Raw genomic sequence first — 19,537 nt, forward strand, 5'->3', positions numbered from 1 at the left:
TCACTTTCATATACATGGTATGGAACTACTAAATTGCATTCCCTTTGGTAGGAAACAGTACCAACTAATTTCCTTTATATCTTCAATGACCACTTAAGAATTTAAACTCCCGAAAAAGGGTAAATAAAATTGAGTTGGCTGATATGTCTGCTGCTAACAAATTGATTTACCAATGTTTGAGATCTCCACAAACCTTGACACAAAAACACTGACATAACTGTCTACTGGATGTTATGTTTCCCAAACTTTCAGCTGCTGTAATAATGGCAGCTACTTCTACTACTGCAAGTTACCTAAACTACAGGATGACCATTGACTTCTGTTTGATGATTTTTATCAATTACCTGCAGGCCAACCCTGATCCTCTTGGTGAGGGCACCCTCAGGAAAAACTGCCTGCACTGTGGGCACAACAGTGCTGCTCAGGATGCCTCCTTCGGGACCAATCAGATTACTGTCTTGTTTGACGCGTGACACCACTGCAAAGTATTGTGGGAAATCTCTGGTGATGATACGGCAAGTACGCTTCCTCTCGAGCTCCTCCGGTGTGTCCAGCTCTGGGGCAAGGAAACAGAGAGGGAACGATGTCAGTGAAGTTAACCTTAAGAACAAATGTATACTTCTTCGATCTCTCAGCTCATGCAGCAGTCTACACCAGCAGAGACTGACCTTCATCCATGCCATTGAGTATCTGGTTAAGTTCCTCTTGGGTGTGTTCACAGTGATGCTCCTTCCAGCTCTCTCCTGTCTCACTCCTCAGGATCACCAGCTCCCGCTCCTTCCCCCGCAGAGCGGCAAAGTGGGGAATTTCCACGATGACTGGACTGGAGGGGTGGATGGCATAAGAAAGTAAGTACAGAATGTCATAAACTATAACAATGTGCCTGTGGACATGTGTGTGTAATTGGCATGGGACTGACCCTTCTTGGATAAGACCATTATTCAGGGTCGATTAACGTTTTCATATATATATATTTTTTTGTACAGTGTTCACCTGTGTTTCTTTTCCCTTCAGTACAACAATGCTTACAGATGTAACCACGATTCTAAGAAGTTTTTGAACGACAGTGTGTAATACTTGGGATGTCCATCAAGTGCACATAAACATTATTTTGTGTGACCTGGGTGACATAACAACACGCAGTAGTCATCTCTTTCTCATCTTTTTGTGCAAATAGCTAAACAGCTAGCATTAGTTTGCATTTGATTCTCATCGTCCTATTTTTACATCAACAAACATGTACACTGTGTATTGTTTATGTTGGTCTGATTTAAACATGGCTTAAATTGCTCCAGCATTAACTGCAACACCAGTACCTTTGGTATTGGTCTTGAATAAAATGTGCTGGATGGTGCTGTAGCCAAAAAAACATGGGTGTTAGAAGATGCTAATTTTGCTGTAGCACAATGCATCATCATTCTGCGACACATTTCTTTAGCCCTTCAACTATGCACAAGTGCACCAGGAGAATTCACTTTCGGAGTGTACCTGGCAAAAGTGTTTTAATTCTACTGTTGAACTTGTTTTGATAATGACAATTTTCAAGATTGGCAGTGCCACACAGTGAGCTACTTAACTTACTCACGACAATGTAAAATGCTAATTCTGAGCAACGAGTGTTTTTTACTAAGGAACATCAGAGGCAGATTATGCAGTTTAAGAAGTTATTGCTCTGAAAACTAAAATAACTAGTGTCAAAAAATAGCATTACCTACAAAGGGTGAGTTACCCAATTTAAGAAAAGTGTTTTGTAGATCAACTATATTTGACACTAAAGTATGACTGTCACTTTAATACTTACCTGATGTGCACAATTGCAACAAGCTAGCTACAATAAATATCTACCAGAAGCATGCTACATTGAGTACAATTCACCAACGTTACAAACACAGTAATTAAAGCATGACTACTGATATTTTCATGTGATATATAAATAGTTGTTTGGCCTTACAGTACATGATAATATTTTCCCTTTTTTTGTAATTTTTGACATTTAACAGTGTTTCAAATTTAAAGCTTAATTAAAACTGGAGTAGCCATTCTTGTACTTTTGTAGTTCCAAGTAGTGGCAGAACAAACTTGTTTTTTTGGAGAGTTTGATGGACTTTCATAGAGATTCCATAATAATAAGTGATATTGACATCATTTTCTTGTATGTTTTTGAGCTGACATTGAAATGGTGAAATATTGCAGAGCATTCAACATGTCAAAACTTAATACTTTACTTTTAGTCCTTCAGAGCTGCACTAAAACGCTCTGAAGGATTACACAGTTAAATACAAGAACCACACTATGCCATCAAATTTCACCTGGTTCTCTAATTACTTGCATGCCACACAACCGTTTAAATTTCACATGGAAAAGGTTTTTTTAACACATAACTATTCAGAAAACAGGAGGTATGAAAACATACAATGCCACAGACTGAAATGCAAAAAGCTTAGCAAAAAAACAAAGCATTAAAGAAAATAAACAGCAATGTGATTTCTAATGATAAATAAGTACTAGTCAAAGTGGAGTACAAGACACTAGCAAAGGCATGGGAGCACAACAACATATAGACAATGTAACATCAAATGGAAGGGTTTGTAAAGGAAAATAGTGAGACCGGCATCCATGGATTGTTTCATATGCAAAACTGTTGATTTGTTTCCACCCTACCCGAGGAATTTTGTCCCTGGCGGGCCAAGCTGGAGGATTCTGCTAACCAAACTCTCTCCCTCATTAAGAGGTGGAGGGGCATTGGGTAGGTGGAGTTTACTGAGTGATCGACCAAGCGTCCACGTAAGCAGCAGTGAGGAAGAAAGAGCACACACAATGTTTCTGTTGGGTGCAAAATCGAAGCCCTGAGGACTGATGTGCTAAGTGAGATTATAAACACTGGCATTTTTTTAGCTGCATGTCAATGGAGACCAAAAGTGCACAGAATTAAATAAATAAATAAAATTAAAAATAATCATATGAATAATGACATAATTGTGAAATATTCATACATAAAAACTCAGCTCAGCTCACTGTTATGACATGTTTCGCCCTGCTTCTATCCACACTAAGAGTTTATTTCAGGTCATTTTTTATTACATTCCAGCTGTTTTTATTTCAAAATGCCTGTTTGAAGTTTCTATTGCACAATACCATTTTCCCCACTAAGCAGTTAGAATGAGATTGCTTCAACATAAAGCCCATGGTGTAGTGAAATAAAACTAACGGGAATATTTTGTAATAAAAAAACAAAAAAACCTGCTGGAATTCAATAGAAAAAACGTAATAAATTCTTTTTTTTGTGAACACAATTAACAACAACACGAATAAGAATAAGAATAAGAATAAGAATAATAAGAAAAATAATGATAAAATCGAGATTTAAAAATATATTGGATTATTTTAAAATGTTATGGTTATACAATTATTTGGTGTGTAATTACTTTTGAACACCTTGGGCCTCCATACATGTCACGTTTTTGTAGCCCTGTATTTTATATGGTACATGGTATTTGACATTTTTTTTAAGTTTCAGATAAACTGCAGGAAATATTTCAAATAACACAAACAAAAAGTGATAAATTACATCATGGGGCTGGTTTCACTGCAGATTGCACTGCATTCAATTCATATAAACATAATGGTAAGAACAACACATTTCAGTAGCTTTAATCAGAGAGAATCTCTGTCATGTCAGTCATTTATAGATAGTGGATAACCGGATTATGAGTTATTAAAAGTGGAATTACATATGTATTGGCAACTCAGAGTGTAGTATGTATGCTTTTGTTCTCTGCTATTTTAAATATTACCAGTAGAGGGCAGAGTCTGAGGCTACATATCAAACCATCATGGTGCAATATACTGGAGGTGATGTTCATTAGAAAGGCTTTTTCCAGTAAGGGTGGGGAATAACGATTAAAAAGTGTTAGACTGCAGCTGTTAAGAAAGAAAACAGGGCATGCTGAAGAGCAAAGATTAACAGATTCCTGCCGCTTGAAAAAAGCAAGAGCAAATACAGAAAAAGTTTTAGTAAGGCAAAGCCAAGGGAGAAATTAATCTGAAAAAAAAGGGCAGCAAGTTGTAAGCGTTTCATTACAAGGGACACAAATAATTGACTATAGCTTAAATGTAGAGGTAGTGGTACCTCTTCTTCTGGTTTACACTTGGAATATAAATCACTTTATAAATTTAGTTTTTCCATTTGATTCTATTTCATTTCAAAGGTTGTTGGCATAAATCATCCCAAACTACACAAAAACAAGTGTTAAAAAATGAAAAGGCGCAGGTTCCAACAAACAATATTTTGCCACTAATTAGTAATGAATGACACTTTATCTTCATGTAGTATTAGTATATCTATTGCTGGTATCTGCACTCTTTTATATTTCACACTTTTTTTGCTACCTCTACATTTTCCTTCTTCTTTTTAATCCTCAATGTTTACTATCTTCCATTCATTCATTCATTATATAATCCATCCTTACCCAAGGAACTGGGCTCCAGAGGGCCCCACCTCGATGAGCCTGCTGGCCAGGCCCTCACCCTCAACCATGGGGGGCATGGTGGCCAGACGGTGCCTCTTCACCAGCCTGCACGTCACCCGTGTGGGTGCGCTACACTTCCTGGGCGGGATGATAATGCGTAGGCCATTGTGTCGGCAACCACGCATGGCTCCACCTCTGGCGTCCACCATGAAGCTGACAAGGAAGCTGAGGCAAATCAGAAGATATACACAACAATTAAAGATGTACTGTGCATCAGCTAACCCCATTAAGTTATGAGAAAGTAGACACCAAACCAATTTGGCAGTGCTAACACATTAGCTTGAAGTGCATTAGCTTGAGGCGCATGTTGACTGATAGGTCATTAGCGATACGATGTAATTGCTAATCTGAAATTTGATACATTTAGTGTCACAGAGTTGGAACATTTAAATGAAATATGAAATCGTCTTGAACTAGAAAGGACAAATGTGCCATCTCCGTGACAACTAAGCAGATTTCATGTTCTGATTAAGAACATGAGAAGCAGTTGAAAGTGCTGGGAAAGTTTGCTAACATTAGCCACGGTAAGCTACTGGTCCTACCAAACCAAGTAAAGTTGTAGCAGCAACAGTTTATTTCTTATGACTTCAACTTTTCATTTGTAAAAAGAGGTTTTTTTCTCCTTCCTTTTAAAATATGATATTTTATTCAAATCATTAATAAGCATATATGCCATATAATCATAAACATGAGTGTTTCGTCACTATAAGAAGCCAGTCTTCTTCCTATCACTTATCATAGTATATTTTACTGATATTGCCATGCCGACAGGGATCTAAAGGGGAAAATTTGGTGTCTATTTCCTCAGTGCTGAATGGGCAAAATGATAAACAGCTCTCTGTAAATCTCCTCAAACTGCATTCAACGTTTTGAGGTTACGCTGTAGCTTGAGAATCTTTCACCTCACACTCCATGCAAAGTGGCAAATACGCACATGGATAACACATCTATATGAGTAGGGGGGTACAGGTGTGATGAGGTGATATTACAACGTGATACAGTACCCAATCTTGCTTTTTGCAGTGACTTCAGTAAAGCAAGCATAACAGAGTTTAAAATACACAGAGACGTGTTATTGAATTCAGCAACACGACCAGCAAAAGTTAGAAGACACAAACTGTTGTCCTCCATGGCTGTAACACAAGCTTTTACTTCAATATAATAAGTACATTAAACTAATCTTCCTGGTTGCCAGATATATTATAAATCATATCTTTCTTCCTTAATGAGATCCAAAGACTTGTATGGTGTATAAAACTGACTGAATATTTTTTATACCAAAGTATTCTTCACACTAAAACAGAGTATGATACGTATGTTAGTTGAAATGCTCAATTCACAAGACATTGTATGAAATAAACAAACATGTCCTCAACTTTCATCACCTCTTTTTCCTCAGATGTCCACATTTTAGTGCTAGTCTTCCAAACTTGCCAAATCACATGATCTATCCATGTGGAGAAATCATCTCTTGACTTGGCATATGGAACCAGAATTCATATTTTGATCATTCGAATCGGATTTTAAACCGAAGAAAAGTATCTGAGGCGATGACTGTTGAGGACAGTGACACGTACACCTCTCCGCCAGGAGAGCACACTGTGAGGAAGAGGAAGAGAATGATGAACATGAGGAGGACAGTGACTGAACCAAGGTGCAGAGGGTCACCTGCTGTGGTCTCCATGATCACGGCACGGAGAGGAATGGCTAAAAACAACAAACCACATCAGACAGAAAGGAATCAAAAGTCAAGCAGAAACAATTCAGAGAAAGTGAAACCCAGGAAAAACAGAGCAAGGAGGAATAAGCAGAATAAAGAAAAGAGTCCATTTGTTGTGGAGGACACCGAGCAGATGAAAAGACTTTTCTGACCATGATGTTACACATTCAACAAGTGCTGACATGATATATTTAAATTGTATTCTGCATATGTATTGTAGGAAAGAAATCAAATGTAAATTAATGTCATTTTTACGGTATGATCACCAAAATTGTAAATATGTAAATATTCTATGCTTCTCTTTTTTACTTTAAAGGAATAACATGCTTATTTAGAGACATAGGTTTATTCAACTTTATTCCAGATGGATAGATGCGAAGATTAATATTAATCTCATCATTCTGTGTGTTGAGTATGCGCTTGCCAGGAAATGGTTAGCCTAGCTTAGCACAAAGACTTACGTGTAAACAGCTAGTCTGGGTTTATCATTCAAAATGGACCTACCGACATCTCTAAAGCTCCCAAACTATCATGTGTGAACAACAGTTTTTATCCATCCACCCAGAACTTTCTATCAGTGTCTTCTGCTATAGCATGGCTTTCCAGATATGGATCAGTGAATATAGGAGAATATGTGTATCCACCACGACAGAAGATCCTAATTGACGTTACATTGGTATTGTTTCTGTGGTACTGACACGTACATTTTACACATTATGTGCCACCATCATGGAATCCCGTGCTAAGAGGTTGTGGTCATTTCATGTATTTTTGTGAGATCAGGTTAGTTTGGGTATAGGTCAATGTGATGATAACACTTCAGGAAGCTGCATTTCAACACGCAACTTCCCATAAAACCACAATTCTTCTACATTTTTGTTGGAGCATGGATTAAACTAGTGAGATACAAAATATGAATTATAGATCTTTTGGACAAAGCCAGGGTACCTAAGTTAACCATGGCCTGTGTTTAAAACATGGGCATGAGATGGATATCCATTCCATTCTAATATCAAATAGAAAGGTCTGATATTTCATGTGGACCTCATGGGAAAAGGAAACCACGACTGACACTTCAAGCTAAACCCCAAATACCTTTTCTAGACCATGCCATGTATCCCAACAGCTGTCACACTTCAACCTGCTGAGAAGACCTTCTAAATTGCTCCAAGTATGAAGCTACTTGTAGACTTTGTTAATAAATGTATACTTTTCAATTATGGAAGTGATGTAGAGAATAAATAAACACATGTGTGACTTCAAAACCCAATAGGACTGCAAAAAGTAGTGATTTTGATTTCATGATTTTTAGATTTTTGAGATGGGAGTGCCTCACAGAAATAGTTAAAAACGTCCCTATTATTACATAAATTGATATCGTTTTAGATTTTGTATTTCCTCTTTGATAATTATCTTCCTGATTGCTTAATTATTTTGCTGCTGAAAGCTGCTTATTAAGACAACTGGAGGATTAGAGACAAATTACAAGAGATCAGACCATTGTTACCAATCAATCATATGCTAAATGTCTTTATGTGCCCTGGTAAAGAAGTACAACATATTCACATTAACAGATGCCAAGTGAGAGAACGCATTCCACTCCAAGCTCTGGTAACAGATGATTGAAACACAACAAATTAAGAAATAGCGTGATTACATGTAATTAACTACTTGGAACATAATAGCAGCTCTGCTATCAGGACCTTGGTGAGATTAGTTAATTTTCTATGCATATTCATGAATCTACAGGATCTGATCTTGTCATTGTTAATCACATTTTATTTCCTCTGTCTATACGTACCCAGAGTGGATTGGGCTGGAGGATAAAGCCACGTTGTCTAGGTTCTCTGTACCCCAACTCAGCCGGTATGAATCCCTCTCATTATCCCTCGTAAGCGAAATCTGGAATCAAAGAAACAATCTCTAATTAGACAGAAATGACTGCATGTTATGTACCAATACTGACGGAAGAGGAGGATGTATAATTGACTAATCCCAATTTATTGACATATCATTTCACTAAATGGATATAGTGGACTTAAGTAGATAACCTGGAAAAGAACAAGTCATACAAGCTACAAATGTATTTCACATGTATTGATGTACAGTACCTGGTGACTGGTGAGCATGTCTTCCATCATGGACTCATGTTTAGGGGAGTAGTAGCCGTGGTGGGTGGGTGTGAAGGACCTGTCCGAACTGGAGCAGAGAGGAAGAAAAGACAGTACAATTTAAAGAGTGTTCTACCCTGAACCTCGTGATTTAAATGAACATCAATAAGGAAAAAATGTGATTGAATGAGTGAAATCATTACAGAGATATTAACATGAGGGCTGGGTATTTCTAATGTTGTCCCACAAATAACTGTAAAGCAAAAAAATTGAATAGATTTAAGTCAGGAAGCATTCAGTAGTTGAGAGCTTTAGATACTCAGTGATCAAATGTACTGAGGTTCCATACCCAGCCCCCACAGAGACAGTTACTACTGTAGTGCTGAAGATTTAAAAGCCAGATATTTGGCCGGTGTCAGCACATACCTTTGCAATCGACTATGGAGGCATGAACAAGGGAGACCGACGATGAAGTATGAGCAGGAGAGGTTTCAAAACACACACACAAATACAAACAGAGGAGGTTAGTTGTTTAGTTTGTGCTCCTCAAGAGGAAGTGTGTAAAGATAACATCACAGTTACACACTCATACATTGTTAAGTTAGAGCAGCCATCCACAATAAACAGCAATAATCAGACAGTAATCAGACATATAACAGAGCAACATTACTGAGTCTCACATAGCCTTTTTTTTTTTGGAAAGAGCACTTTGTGTTGTGAAAAACCCCCAAAAAGTTCTTGTTGCTCTAAAAATGTGCACGGACCATCTGGAACAGTTGTTTGCGCCATAGAGCAGATGAGAATTTGCTTGTGCGTGGAGCAGATGGGCGTAAACATTTATTCTGACTGATTAACTTGGAATTATTTGCAGCCCGTGAATGGACCTGGATAACAGATTTATTTATCCGGCGAGAGTTTCACTTAATCCTTGCTTGCCCCTCAGTAACAGAGCTGGATGTACCTGTCAGTGCGCCCCCCTTCCAAGCTGAAGCGGAGGTAGTTCATTCCATCCAGATACTGTCCAGGCAAGGAGTCATCACCCAGCTCCCTGAGGTCCTCGGCCCTTAGATACTCGCCTCCGTCACCTGTCATGGTGTCATCGCCTTGGAGGAGCAGATAAAAGAGGGAGGGTGAATTGGGTTTTTTGCCCTGTACGTTCACAAATGTCAAAAATAAAGCAGAATGTTATGACTATCTTCAGTTCCCTGAAAGAAAGGAACACAATACAACACAGGGATTCTACACTTTAAGTGTGGTATCAAGTAAACTGACTGAAGGGTAACAACATTAATTCAACACCTGATGTACTGCATCAGCTATATGTCACCTTCTGTAGAACACTCTCTTGCTATATACCTTTCACTCTTTATGGAGTCAACTGGTCTCATGCTAACCAAACATCACGTTCAACATGATTGAAAGTTCTTTAAAAAAAAAGCTAATAAGTGGACCTTTAACTAAGATCACAAGTACATTCTATGTAAGTTTTATCCTTCACTGCATACAACATTAGCATACTTACCATTTAGCTTCTTACTCTTTAAATAATACTACTAGCTTACTATCACTCACTATATTGTGATCTACTTTATTAGCTTGAAGCACCAGGCTAAATAATGTATGGTGGTTGCAGCTATTTACAGTATGTGACATCTTGTAATGGGCAAGGCTGGATTAGTCCCCCAGGGGCCCCTGGGCAATAAAGCTCATGCTTGTTCCACTAGTAGTATTTTTCCCCACACACTTGTTGATACAAACTAACCACAGTGCATTGTGGCCTGTTAACCAATCATCACTTGCCAAGCTGTCAAACTGACAAATAAAATGGCCAATCATGAGACTTATTTTCCTGGAAACAACTTTTATTTTATTCCTGCTGTCAGGCGGAAAGCTTGTAACTCCATTTTTAGTTTTGGACAACCTATGTTTATGTCAGCAACAATAACAATCAACATCAACAGAATGGGCCATGCCTTACATCATATTTTTGTTGAAAGTGCACATTTTTTTCTCCCATCATTGAGGGCCCCTTTCTGCTCAAGGGCCCCTCAGATTGCCCAGACTGGCCGTTTGGTAGATCTGGCCATGGTAATAGGTAAACTGATCAAAGTGACAAATTTCCCCAAGACAAAAAGTGTAATCCTTTAAGTTTTGATGCTTGTCTGTAAACCATTACCTAACCTTCTTCTTTCACTCTGACAGCCAACAGATTGATATCACTGCAGTCAGTGACAAAGCTCTAGTGCTGTTTCACTACTGTACAGCATGGGGTAGCATCACTATTGGCTGCAGGTTTGCAGGTAACCTGGGCCACAATGCTTTGAATCATATGTTTTTCCTTGTACATTAGGACTACATTGGCACTCTCAGGCCCCTCTGCTTAAAATACAGAGGAATGAAATACCATAACAGACAGATGAGTAAAATTTGTGATGGAATGTCCTCTCCAAATTATTTAGTGTACCTTCTATGCCAGTGTCTTATATCCAATATTGACAGGAGTTCCAAATCATGTTCAAACTGAATTTGTATATAATATATAAATGCAGTGCTAAGGGATAGTGGCATAACAACACGGGCCTGAGAGTGCAGTGTGTGAGTCTGCATATGATATTGTAGTAAATGTAAGAGTTGTAGCTGACTTTCCTGGCTCAGGTCTGGCAGAAAGCATTATGCTAGGCCAGCAGAACAACAGAGAAACATACTGTAGTTAGATAGAGATGTTCTCATGCCAATAGTGTACAGGCTACCTGGAAAGGAGAGAATATAAAGCACATTTTAAAATAAAAATGTATCACTCACTGTGAGGTAGTTCATGCTTTCCATTAGCTCTCCATTAGCTCCCTTTCTCAAACTAGGTCACAGCTGTATTTTAATTAAGACAAAAATAATACTATCCACTGAATCTGCCTACAGAATACTCATTCATATTCCAAAAATGTTGCTTAACAACAAAAACATCTCTGGGCCATTACATCAAATGAATCCTGTAATGCTAATGCTAATGCTAACACCCACTTGATACAGCTAGAGCCTCATGAGTCGAGGTGGGATTAGATGAGCAGGGAGTCAGTCTTTTCCTTTTGAGGTTAGAATTAATCTTTGAAGTGACAAAACTGGGAGCAGTCTTTTTAGGGATTAGCTTGACTGTTGGATTTGCTCTGTATTTCTTGTATTTTCTTTGAAGGATAAAAATGTTCTACTCAGGAATTTCTCCCTCGACTACGTTCAAGTGTTAAACAGAAAATATGTAAGTTACAGTAGGGGGTAAAACTTATGACTAGCAAAACAATTTTCACTCCTAACACACTTATTGTTAGCATAAACACTATAACGAGGAAAGAGCTAGCATCCAAAGTTCACCTCTGAAGCTCACTAATTAACATGCTTTGTTAAAGATGTTTGTTAAAGATAAAGCTGTTTTTTAGTCCATTATTTGAACATTAAATTAATAAAGATGGTCAAGATAAGCAATGAATCTTTTTAAAATCTTTTATGTGTTTAAAATAGCATATTTATACCTAGCTAGGCTAATATTCCCTGAGCTAACTCCACAATTGTCAGAGCACTGCAAAGTGTAGCTTTCTACTCAAGAATATTATATACATTATATCAACAACTTATATCATTATGAAACCTTGTAAAATATAGTCCATTAATTGAACATTAAATTCACAAAAGATGATCAAGACATAAAAAATATATATATATATATTTATATGTTTTATGTGTTAAAACTATCTTTTTTATACCTAGCTTGGCTAATATTCCATGAGCTAACTCCACACAGACATGAGATTCTTTTTGTTCTTTTCATCCTACTCTCAGAAAAGAAAGCAAAAAAGTATTATTCCCAAAATGCTGAACTGTTTATTTATATATAGATGAGGAAAGTAAGTCGATGCCCAGATAAAACATCTCATAACAAGACCCTCGTGAAGGAAATCTCTGTTGGAAGTACAAGTTTGGCTTCCAACCACTTTCTCTGTTAGTATTCTGGCACCTAAGCAAACATCACAGGCTCATTCAACATGCGGAACACACTACCCTCCCCTGCTGCTAAAATCGGCACAGCAAGCCCTCACACAAAGCGCCGTGCTGAATACCTTCAAAATCCATGGGGTCGTCTAACATAGCATCATCATCAATGGATTTAAATTCTGTAGGTGGACAGCACAGTCATTCACTACCTCATAAAATCTAATCATACAGAGACTCTATGATTTAGGTTCAAAATTTAGGCCAATTCTTGAAATAGAAAAAGGCTCAAACTATGACATCTGCTATGGTCGCACAGGCAATATTTCTGCTCAAAAAGTATGAAAAAATTGGCCTGTAGAATTCCTCTTTTAAGCTCGTGTTTGGTCTCCTCCAATGGAAAACATCTAGCTCTTTATCTGTCAGATGATCACTTTTCTCTTCCAGCTACTAACTCTCTATGTGTTTCCTGATTAAAATCAGTGTTTGCTGCTGCTAAAAACACAAAGTGGAGGCTAAAAATCACAGAAGAGGACTCTAGAGTCAAGTGATGATTCTAGCAGTAACCAAACATGTTTTGTTGCTGTTGTTGGAGATTTATGAAGGCTCGTGTAAATACTGTCACAACTCGTCAATCAGATGTGTCTTTTTATTATCTAATTGCTCCATGGTTTTGTTAGCTCCAACAACACTGAAAGCTCTCTTTTCATTTGTGGGGTAGCATGTTGGTGGTGAATGTTGACAGGCTCCAGTGTGAAACATGACTCACCCTCTTCATCCGATACATCCAGCACTTCAGTCATGGTCTCTGGCACGTTCAGCTTGTGTTTCTCCGTCACGGTCTGGCAGCATAGGAGGAAATGAATCCCATTGACTATTGTTCATACCATTTATATGTCAACTTCTTCTAACAATACAAACACAATACTTTGAAAAGAGGACTATTGGTTTATTATTGTACAGTTAATTCTTAAGTTATTCTAAATGAATACTATGATATGGGAGTTTCTGTTGTGATTGCAATTGGGAAAATCTGAATTGTCTGAGTACTACAATGTATCCAAGCTGATGCTAAATAATACATAAGTGTCTGGAAAAAGCAAACAAACATGGATACCCTATGTCAGCCAAAGTCCAGCCTTCAAAGTTATTAATAATTAATGGATACTGTCATATGTGTGTGTGTGTTTGACATACCGTTGTGGTGGTGATGATCTCCTCTGTGACGACTCTCAGTGTGTCCACCACAGAGATGTAGCCCAGCCTCCGAGCAATACCCAGAGCAGTGTTACCATTCTGTACAAGGACACACAGTAAATTAAATGTCTATGTGTTTACATCTGTGTGTGTGTGTGTGTGTGTGTGTGTGTGTGTGTGTGTGTGTGTGTGTGTGTGTGTGTGTGTGTGTGTGTGTGTGTGTGTGTGTGTGTGTGTGTGTGTGTGTGTGTGTGTGTAATTGTGTGGATACATACCACAGTGACAGCATTGGGCTTGGCACCAGATTGCAGCAGCACATTAATGATGTGTGTGTTTCCTTGCTGGGCTGCCTGGTGAAGGGGAGTGTATCCATTCTGGGAAGGAAAGAAGATGCAAAAATGTATCAATAAATTAATGTATGGTCAATATCAATAGTATTACTTGAAGGGTCACATTATCAAACCTTGTCACTAACTACAGAAAATAAATATATATTGAAATTTAATTAAAGTATCTATTCTGGAAAAATCAGTGTTGAAAACAATGCAGCAAACCTTCTGGATGTTTAGGAAGCATTTATTGCATATTTCAAACTTTCTGCATGTTGTATCATTCTCTCTGATCTCCTTTTGCTTCTTTTTATACACATTGTGAAAATCATTATTTTGGGCATCCACGCTACAAATCTAATGCACACACACTGCCATTGACACAGACTTTATGTGACAAATATTATGAACTGTTCCCACTACTATTAACTTCTCTTTCGTCATCACTAACTTTAAGGTAATTTAATTAAAACATTTTTTTTAAAGATCATCTGAGAACTACAAAAAAAGCGTATTATAGCTTTATTACCTTGGTCTTGGCGTTCACACTGGCTCCGTTCTGGAGCAGGAAGTTGACCATCTTGGCGTTGCCATAGTGACATGCTACAATAAGCGGAGTGTAGCCCAACTGTAAAAAAAAAACAGACAATCAGTTTGAATTGTCCAATCTTGAATAACACAGACAATACACTTACAAAAGTACAAACAAACCCAGTTATGATGAATTTAGCAGGATTGAAGATTACATTATCTTATAAATAGAGGATGTCATGTTCAGATAAAGCATCCTTGGGTGGAACAGTGAGCTTCTTCCTCTTCACTAAGTTAAATGCAGCTAAATGCAATAAAATTAAGAAAGCACTTCTATTTTTTTTTGCTTCATACTTTGGTCTGCTGGTTGAGGTTGGCTTCGTTTTTGGCAAGGATCTCAGCAACAGGGACTTTGTCCTCCTGGGCTGCCAGATGGAGGGCTGTGAGGCCACTCTGCATGGGGAACACACACACACACACAAAACAGTTAATCCATTTACAGCAGCCAAATTCAGATTCAGATTAGTATCCTGTCCATTCTTCATTGTCAAAATGAGCTTATTTAGCTCAAAATTCAGACTCTACTTGCTATTTATAGCAATTCTACATGCTGTGTTTGAGATATTTTTGATGCATTTCTCAATCATCCATCCCACGGTTCCTGTAGTACCTTGGTGGGGACATTGATCTCGGCTCCCTTGCTAATGAGCAGGTCAGCCATTTCGGCGTGGCCCTCCTGGGAGGCCAGATGGAGCGGAGTGACACCCTGCTTGGTCAGGATGTTGGTCTCGGCTCCGTACTGCAGCAGCACCGTGGCGATGTCCATCTGGTTCTTCTTAGCCGCAATGTGGAGAGGAGTGTAGCCATTCTAGTTCATGAGAACAGAGAAGACACTGATGTCACTACTGGTAGTTCACTGAGATGACTTGTTGTTGCCTTGTCAGCTGAACACTATCACGAACGGCCACAGTATCGGTTCAGAAGTTTATTAGTAATGAATGCTTTATACCATTTTACCAAGTTTTTTTGTATGGTTTTAAAGTGTGGTAATATTTCTGTTTCCAGCATCAAAAAAACACAATCAAGAATCATATGATCTAACTCAATGATCTGTCCATCTAAAGACTGATATATCGTATTCCTCTGTGCTGGACAGGTTGTATAAAGTAGGTTTAGCAGAACTTTTAACAAAATAAAAGACTTTATTTTAGGTTTAGAATTTATTTTAAGGTTCTTGTAATCACATACTGAGCCCTGCACAATCCGGCACCTGAGCACATATGTGACCTTCTCCATCCTTCTATACCCAGTAGATCATTGAGGTCAGCTGACCAGGGCCCACTGGTGGAACTCTCTCGTTCCCCCCGAAAACAAAAGGTAATGAAGTAATAGTTTGAAATCGTGGATCCAACACTATGGAGATGTCTACCTTTAGGTTTACGCTCTGCAGCCTCTTTAGGGCTGGTTATCGTTTAAAAAATGACGATACCAGTACTAATCCAAGTACCCTTAAAGTGATACTGATACCAACTGAGTACTTCATTCAATACCCATTCCACATTATGTGCACTTGCTTTTATCTGGTGTAACAGGTGTGTAGTGTAGTTGCTCTTTAAAGCGTTTAGGTGACATCTTGGCTGCTGAACTGTTAAGCATGCTAACTCAAATTCACCACGACTTCAGCAACACAGACGGGCTGTAGCTGCTGTGGCAATGAGCCAATCACATGTCGCATTAATTGAAGAATGCTTGCGTTGATTGGCTCTGAGCAAGTCCATACAAATAGTCATATTTTATATCTCTGGGTGCAAAAAGGATCGATTGCAGGTATCGTTTGACGGGAGACGTTTCGATACTACTTGGTATCGATTTATTTCCTGAAAAGTATCGAGTACCAATACCTAGCCCTAAGCCAACAGAAGTCCCACCTGTTTAGATTGGCCTTTCTCTCACCTTAAAATGTTTTAGTTTAGTCTGTTTTTGCATCTATATTTTCTATTAATTTAGTCTTTGTTGCTTTTTTTGCTTCTGTCTCATTGATTGTATGTTTTTATTGCCTTTGTTTTTTTAATGTTTGCATTTTTTTTAACGTCTTTCAAATCTTATTCTGTGAAGCACTTTGTGAAATTCATTTCTGTGAAAGGTGCTACACTAAAATGCATTAATTAAAAAACTGGAAGTTGTGCGTGTAATGATAGGAGGTCCAGATGTAAATGAAGTCAATCTTTATATCTCCGATAAAAGAAAATGACACAGCTGTTGCCAAAATGTGACATTAGGCCATAAACTTCTTAATAAAAACAAACAAATGCAGGTAGTACATGCAATGGTAGGAGGTCCAATCGTGAGTTAGTTTGAAGTGTCTCTAACAAAAGAATTAGCTTGTAATTTTTTTTACCATCTATTGTCAAATCCCTCAAGAAGCATCAGCTTAGGTAAGCTAAAAATAACAGATATGCAACATCAGTCAGGCTTAATCCTGCACTGCACAACTAATCCAGTGTATTGATAGTCCTATTCAAACATTATTGAGGATAAAACTGTAGAGACCAGTGTTTTTTAGTCTGTATTTGTTCATCTTTTAGTAAATCTGCATGAAAGGTCATGTGTGAACTGTAAAGATGGATGTACAACACTGGATTACTTTTGATATTCAAGAAAAAGTCTGAATGTGATTCATAGAAGGCAACATCTAAAGTTATAGGAGTCTGGTTATGATGTCTATGTGTGAACTAGACAGGAAATAAGATTATTTTCACCTTCTGGCTGAACTGTCCACTACTTGTAACATTTTACACCCGACGTTTAATTTTCCTCTCAGACTTCTCATGCCTCCCAGCATAGTGTCTGCAGCAGTTAATGTGGAGACTCTCACCTTGGCCATGGTGTGGGGGGACGCTCCTTTGTCCAAAAGCAGGAGCGCCACCTTCTGGTTATCGTAATGTGCTGCGACATGGAGCGGGGTGAGGCCATTCTGTAAGGGATGGACGGTTAGCGCACAGGGATTAAATAGCAGTTAGTGCAGCGAGAAGCCAGTAACACCACACACACACTCACACACACACACACACACACACACACACACACACACACACACACACACACACACACACACACACACACACACACACACACACACACACACACACACACACACACACACACACACACACAACACAAACAATTAATTAAAGGTGACTTAGAATGCAGGTTGAGATGAATTAGAGTTATATTAGACAACAAAAGCTGGAGGGATCACTGGGCGGGTCCTTGTTATGACGCAAAGAACATATTCAAAGAAAAGAAGGAATGTCGATGTAAAAAAGCGTCTGTTATCAGATTTTTTTGTTGTCTGGAATAAATTATAGTTAATATAAATTAAGGAATGGCTGACTTTATTCAGACTAGGCTTACCGGTGCTCTTGTAGACAATATAACCTCAATACAGAAAAATAGCAACACAATTCAAATACTTTTTTTAAAAACATTTTTATGTATGAAATAAGCTGCCAAAACTAATCAAATTAAACATATAGTATATATGATACTAGTTGGAAAAGTTTGGTTTGGATGCATACCTTCCCAGCAGAATCAGGCGGAGCACTACGCTGCAGCAGAAGTTTGGCTACATCGAGGCTGCCGTACTTTGAGGCCACATGCAGGGGAGTAAAACCTTTCTGTGGAGGGAAAAAACACACGAAAAGAGGTTGAGGAATGTTTCAATATAGTGAATGCAGGTTAACTTCCATCCTTTATTTATTCTCTGCGATTCAGTATCTTTTATCTCCAGCGTGACTGAGCCAAAAAATGATTTCTGAATCAACAAAATGTCTACAAGTGTTATGATTGTATCTCAAATCACTTCAGACAGTCAAAATAAATAAAAATACTATTCCATAATGGATGCAGAGAAGGTTGGTACTGTGTACAGTATATATGATGTGAACATTTGCTTTGTATTTGACCTTTATGTAAATGAGTGTTAATTGTTAATAATGATTATGTATAAATGACCCTAGCCATTTAAATCAATACAGCAACTGTTATATTACTTCAGCATAATGATGAAGAAGAAGCTTCTGATAAAATATCTTCACCATTATGTCTTCTCTGTCTCCCAATAACACAGCATGTGATTGGCTGAAAGAGTCAAAACAGCTGCCAGCAATCTTACAACAGGAAACACTTATTTGTAAAGGTCTAAAATGAATAATAAATAATGTAAAATGATGTAAAATTAAAGGTTATATTAATTTTAGAAAGTTTCATGAAGCTTCTGAATGGATAATAAGGACAAGTAATAGCTCACTATAAACACTGTTATCTAAGTCTTAGTTTTCAGAAGGCTTAAACTGGGGGTGTGGGGTCCTTTAGGGGGGCCAAGGGACACTTCAGGAGCTGATGAGCAAAGTGAAGAAATACTTAACCTCACTTGTAATAGTTTCATATTTGTAGGTATGGTTTAAGCACTTAATGCCCTCATTAAAGAGGTGACAGTATAATCTCCTTATACCTGATACACAATCTCATCAAATAGGATTCCCTTGAGTTTAATGCCTGGTGTCTGTTTTGTTGGTGACATAAAAATAATTAACAGCCCCTAGTCTGTTCACATGCTGATACAGTTCACCTGAAACCAAAAACATAAATCAGAGTATTCTAACTTTCACAGTGCAGCCAGCAGAGGGCGCACTTGTAACTATTTTGAAACACCAGACTGGAGCTGACAGAAACCACATGACCAGTGTGTTTACGACCCAGCCCTGCCCATGGAGGGAGCAGTCCTTTGTTTGTCAAACCCTGGATTATATCTGATCTGGGAGGTATCTGCACAAACAGAAGGGAGACGATAAAAGAGGGGATGGATGGAGGAAAGAGGGGGAGGGTCTGTTAAGACTGAGAAAAAAAACAAATTAAACACATAAGCTGGGATGGATGGATGATGTTACACTTGTGTTACTGCATGACAACAACTTTCCCTGCTTTGGTTTCCGTAGCAACAGCCACACCCTTCACACCCCCCCAGAGAAAAGACAGGGAAAGAGACCTCAAGAGTGAGAAGGGAGAGAGCAGAACCACTGAACCGTGACGGACACATCAGAAGGCGCTTTGTCCGACCCTCCATACCGTATGAATTAATTA

General features: G+C 38.3%; 1 protein-coding gene across 1 annotated transcript in view; it reads right to left on the reverse strand.

Moving 5' to 3' along the window:
* Positions 1–19,537, reverse strand: part of ank2b (ankyrin 2b, neuronal) — a 199,924-nt gene that overhangs the window by 34,286 nt on the left and 146,101 nt on the right. Inside the window, exons 15-28 of the mRNA XM_062444328.1 lie at positions 17,974–18,072; positions 17,271–17,369; positions 15,066–15,263; positions 14,750–14,848; positions 14,394–14,492; positions 13,811–13,909; positions 13,536–13,634; positions 13,108–13,180; positions 9,322–9,463; positions 8,361–8,448; positions 8,051–8,151; positions 4,470–4,694; positions 669–823; positions 345–556 (exon numbers count right to left, since the gene is read on the reverse strand). Of these exons, the coding sequence (XP_062300312.1) occupies positions 345–556; positions 669–823; positions 4,470–4,694; positions 8,051–8,151; positions 8,361–8,448; positions 9,322–9,463; positions 13,108–13,180; positions 13,536–13,634; positions 13,811–13,909; positions 14,394–14,492; positions 14,750–14,848; positions 15,066–15,263; positions 17,271–17,369; positions 17,974–18,072 (1,788 nt within the window). The remainder of the gene's footprint in view (positions 1–344; positions 557–668; positions 824–4,469; positions 4,695–8,050; positions 8,152–8,360; positions 8,449–9,321; positions 9,464–13,107; positions 13,181–13,535; positions 13,635–13,810; positions 13,910–14,393; positions 14,493–14,749; positions 14,849–15,065; positions 15,264–17,270; positions 17,370–17,973; positions 18,073–19,537) is intronic.

Source organism: Scomber scombrus, chromosome 23 (assembly GCF_963691925.1).
Source record: "Scomber scombrus chromosome 23, fScoSco1.1, whole genome shotgun sequence".
Taxonomy (NCBI): domain Eukaryota; kingdom Metazoa; phylum Chordata; class Actinopteri; order Scombriformes; family Scombridae; genus Scomber; species Scomber scombrus.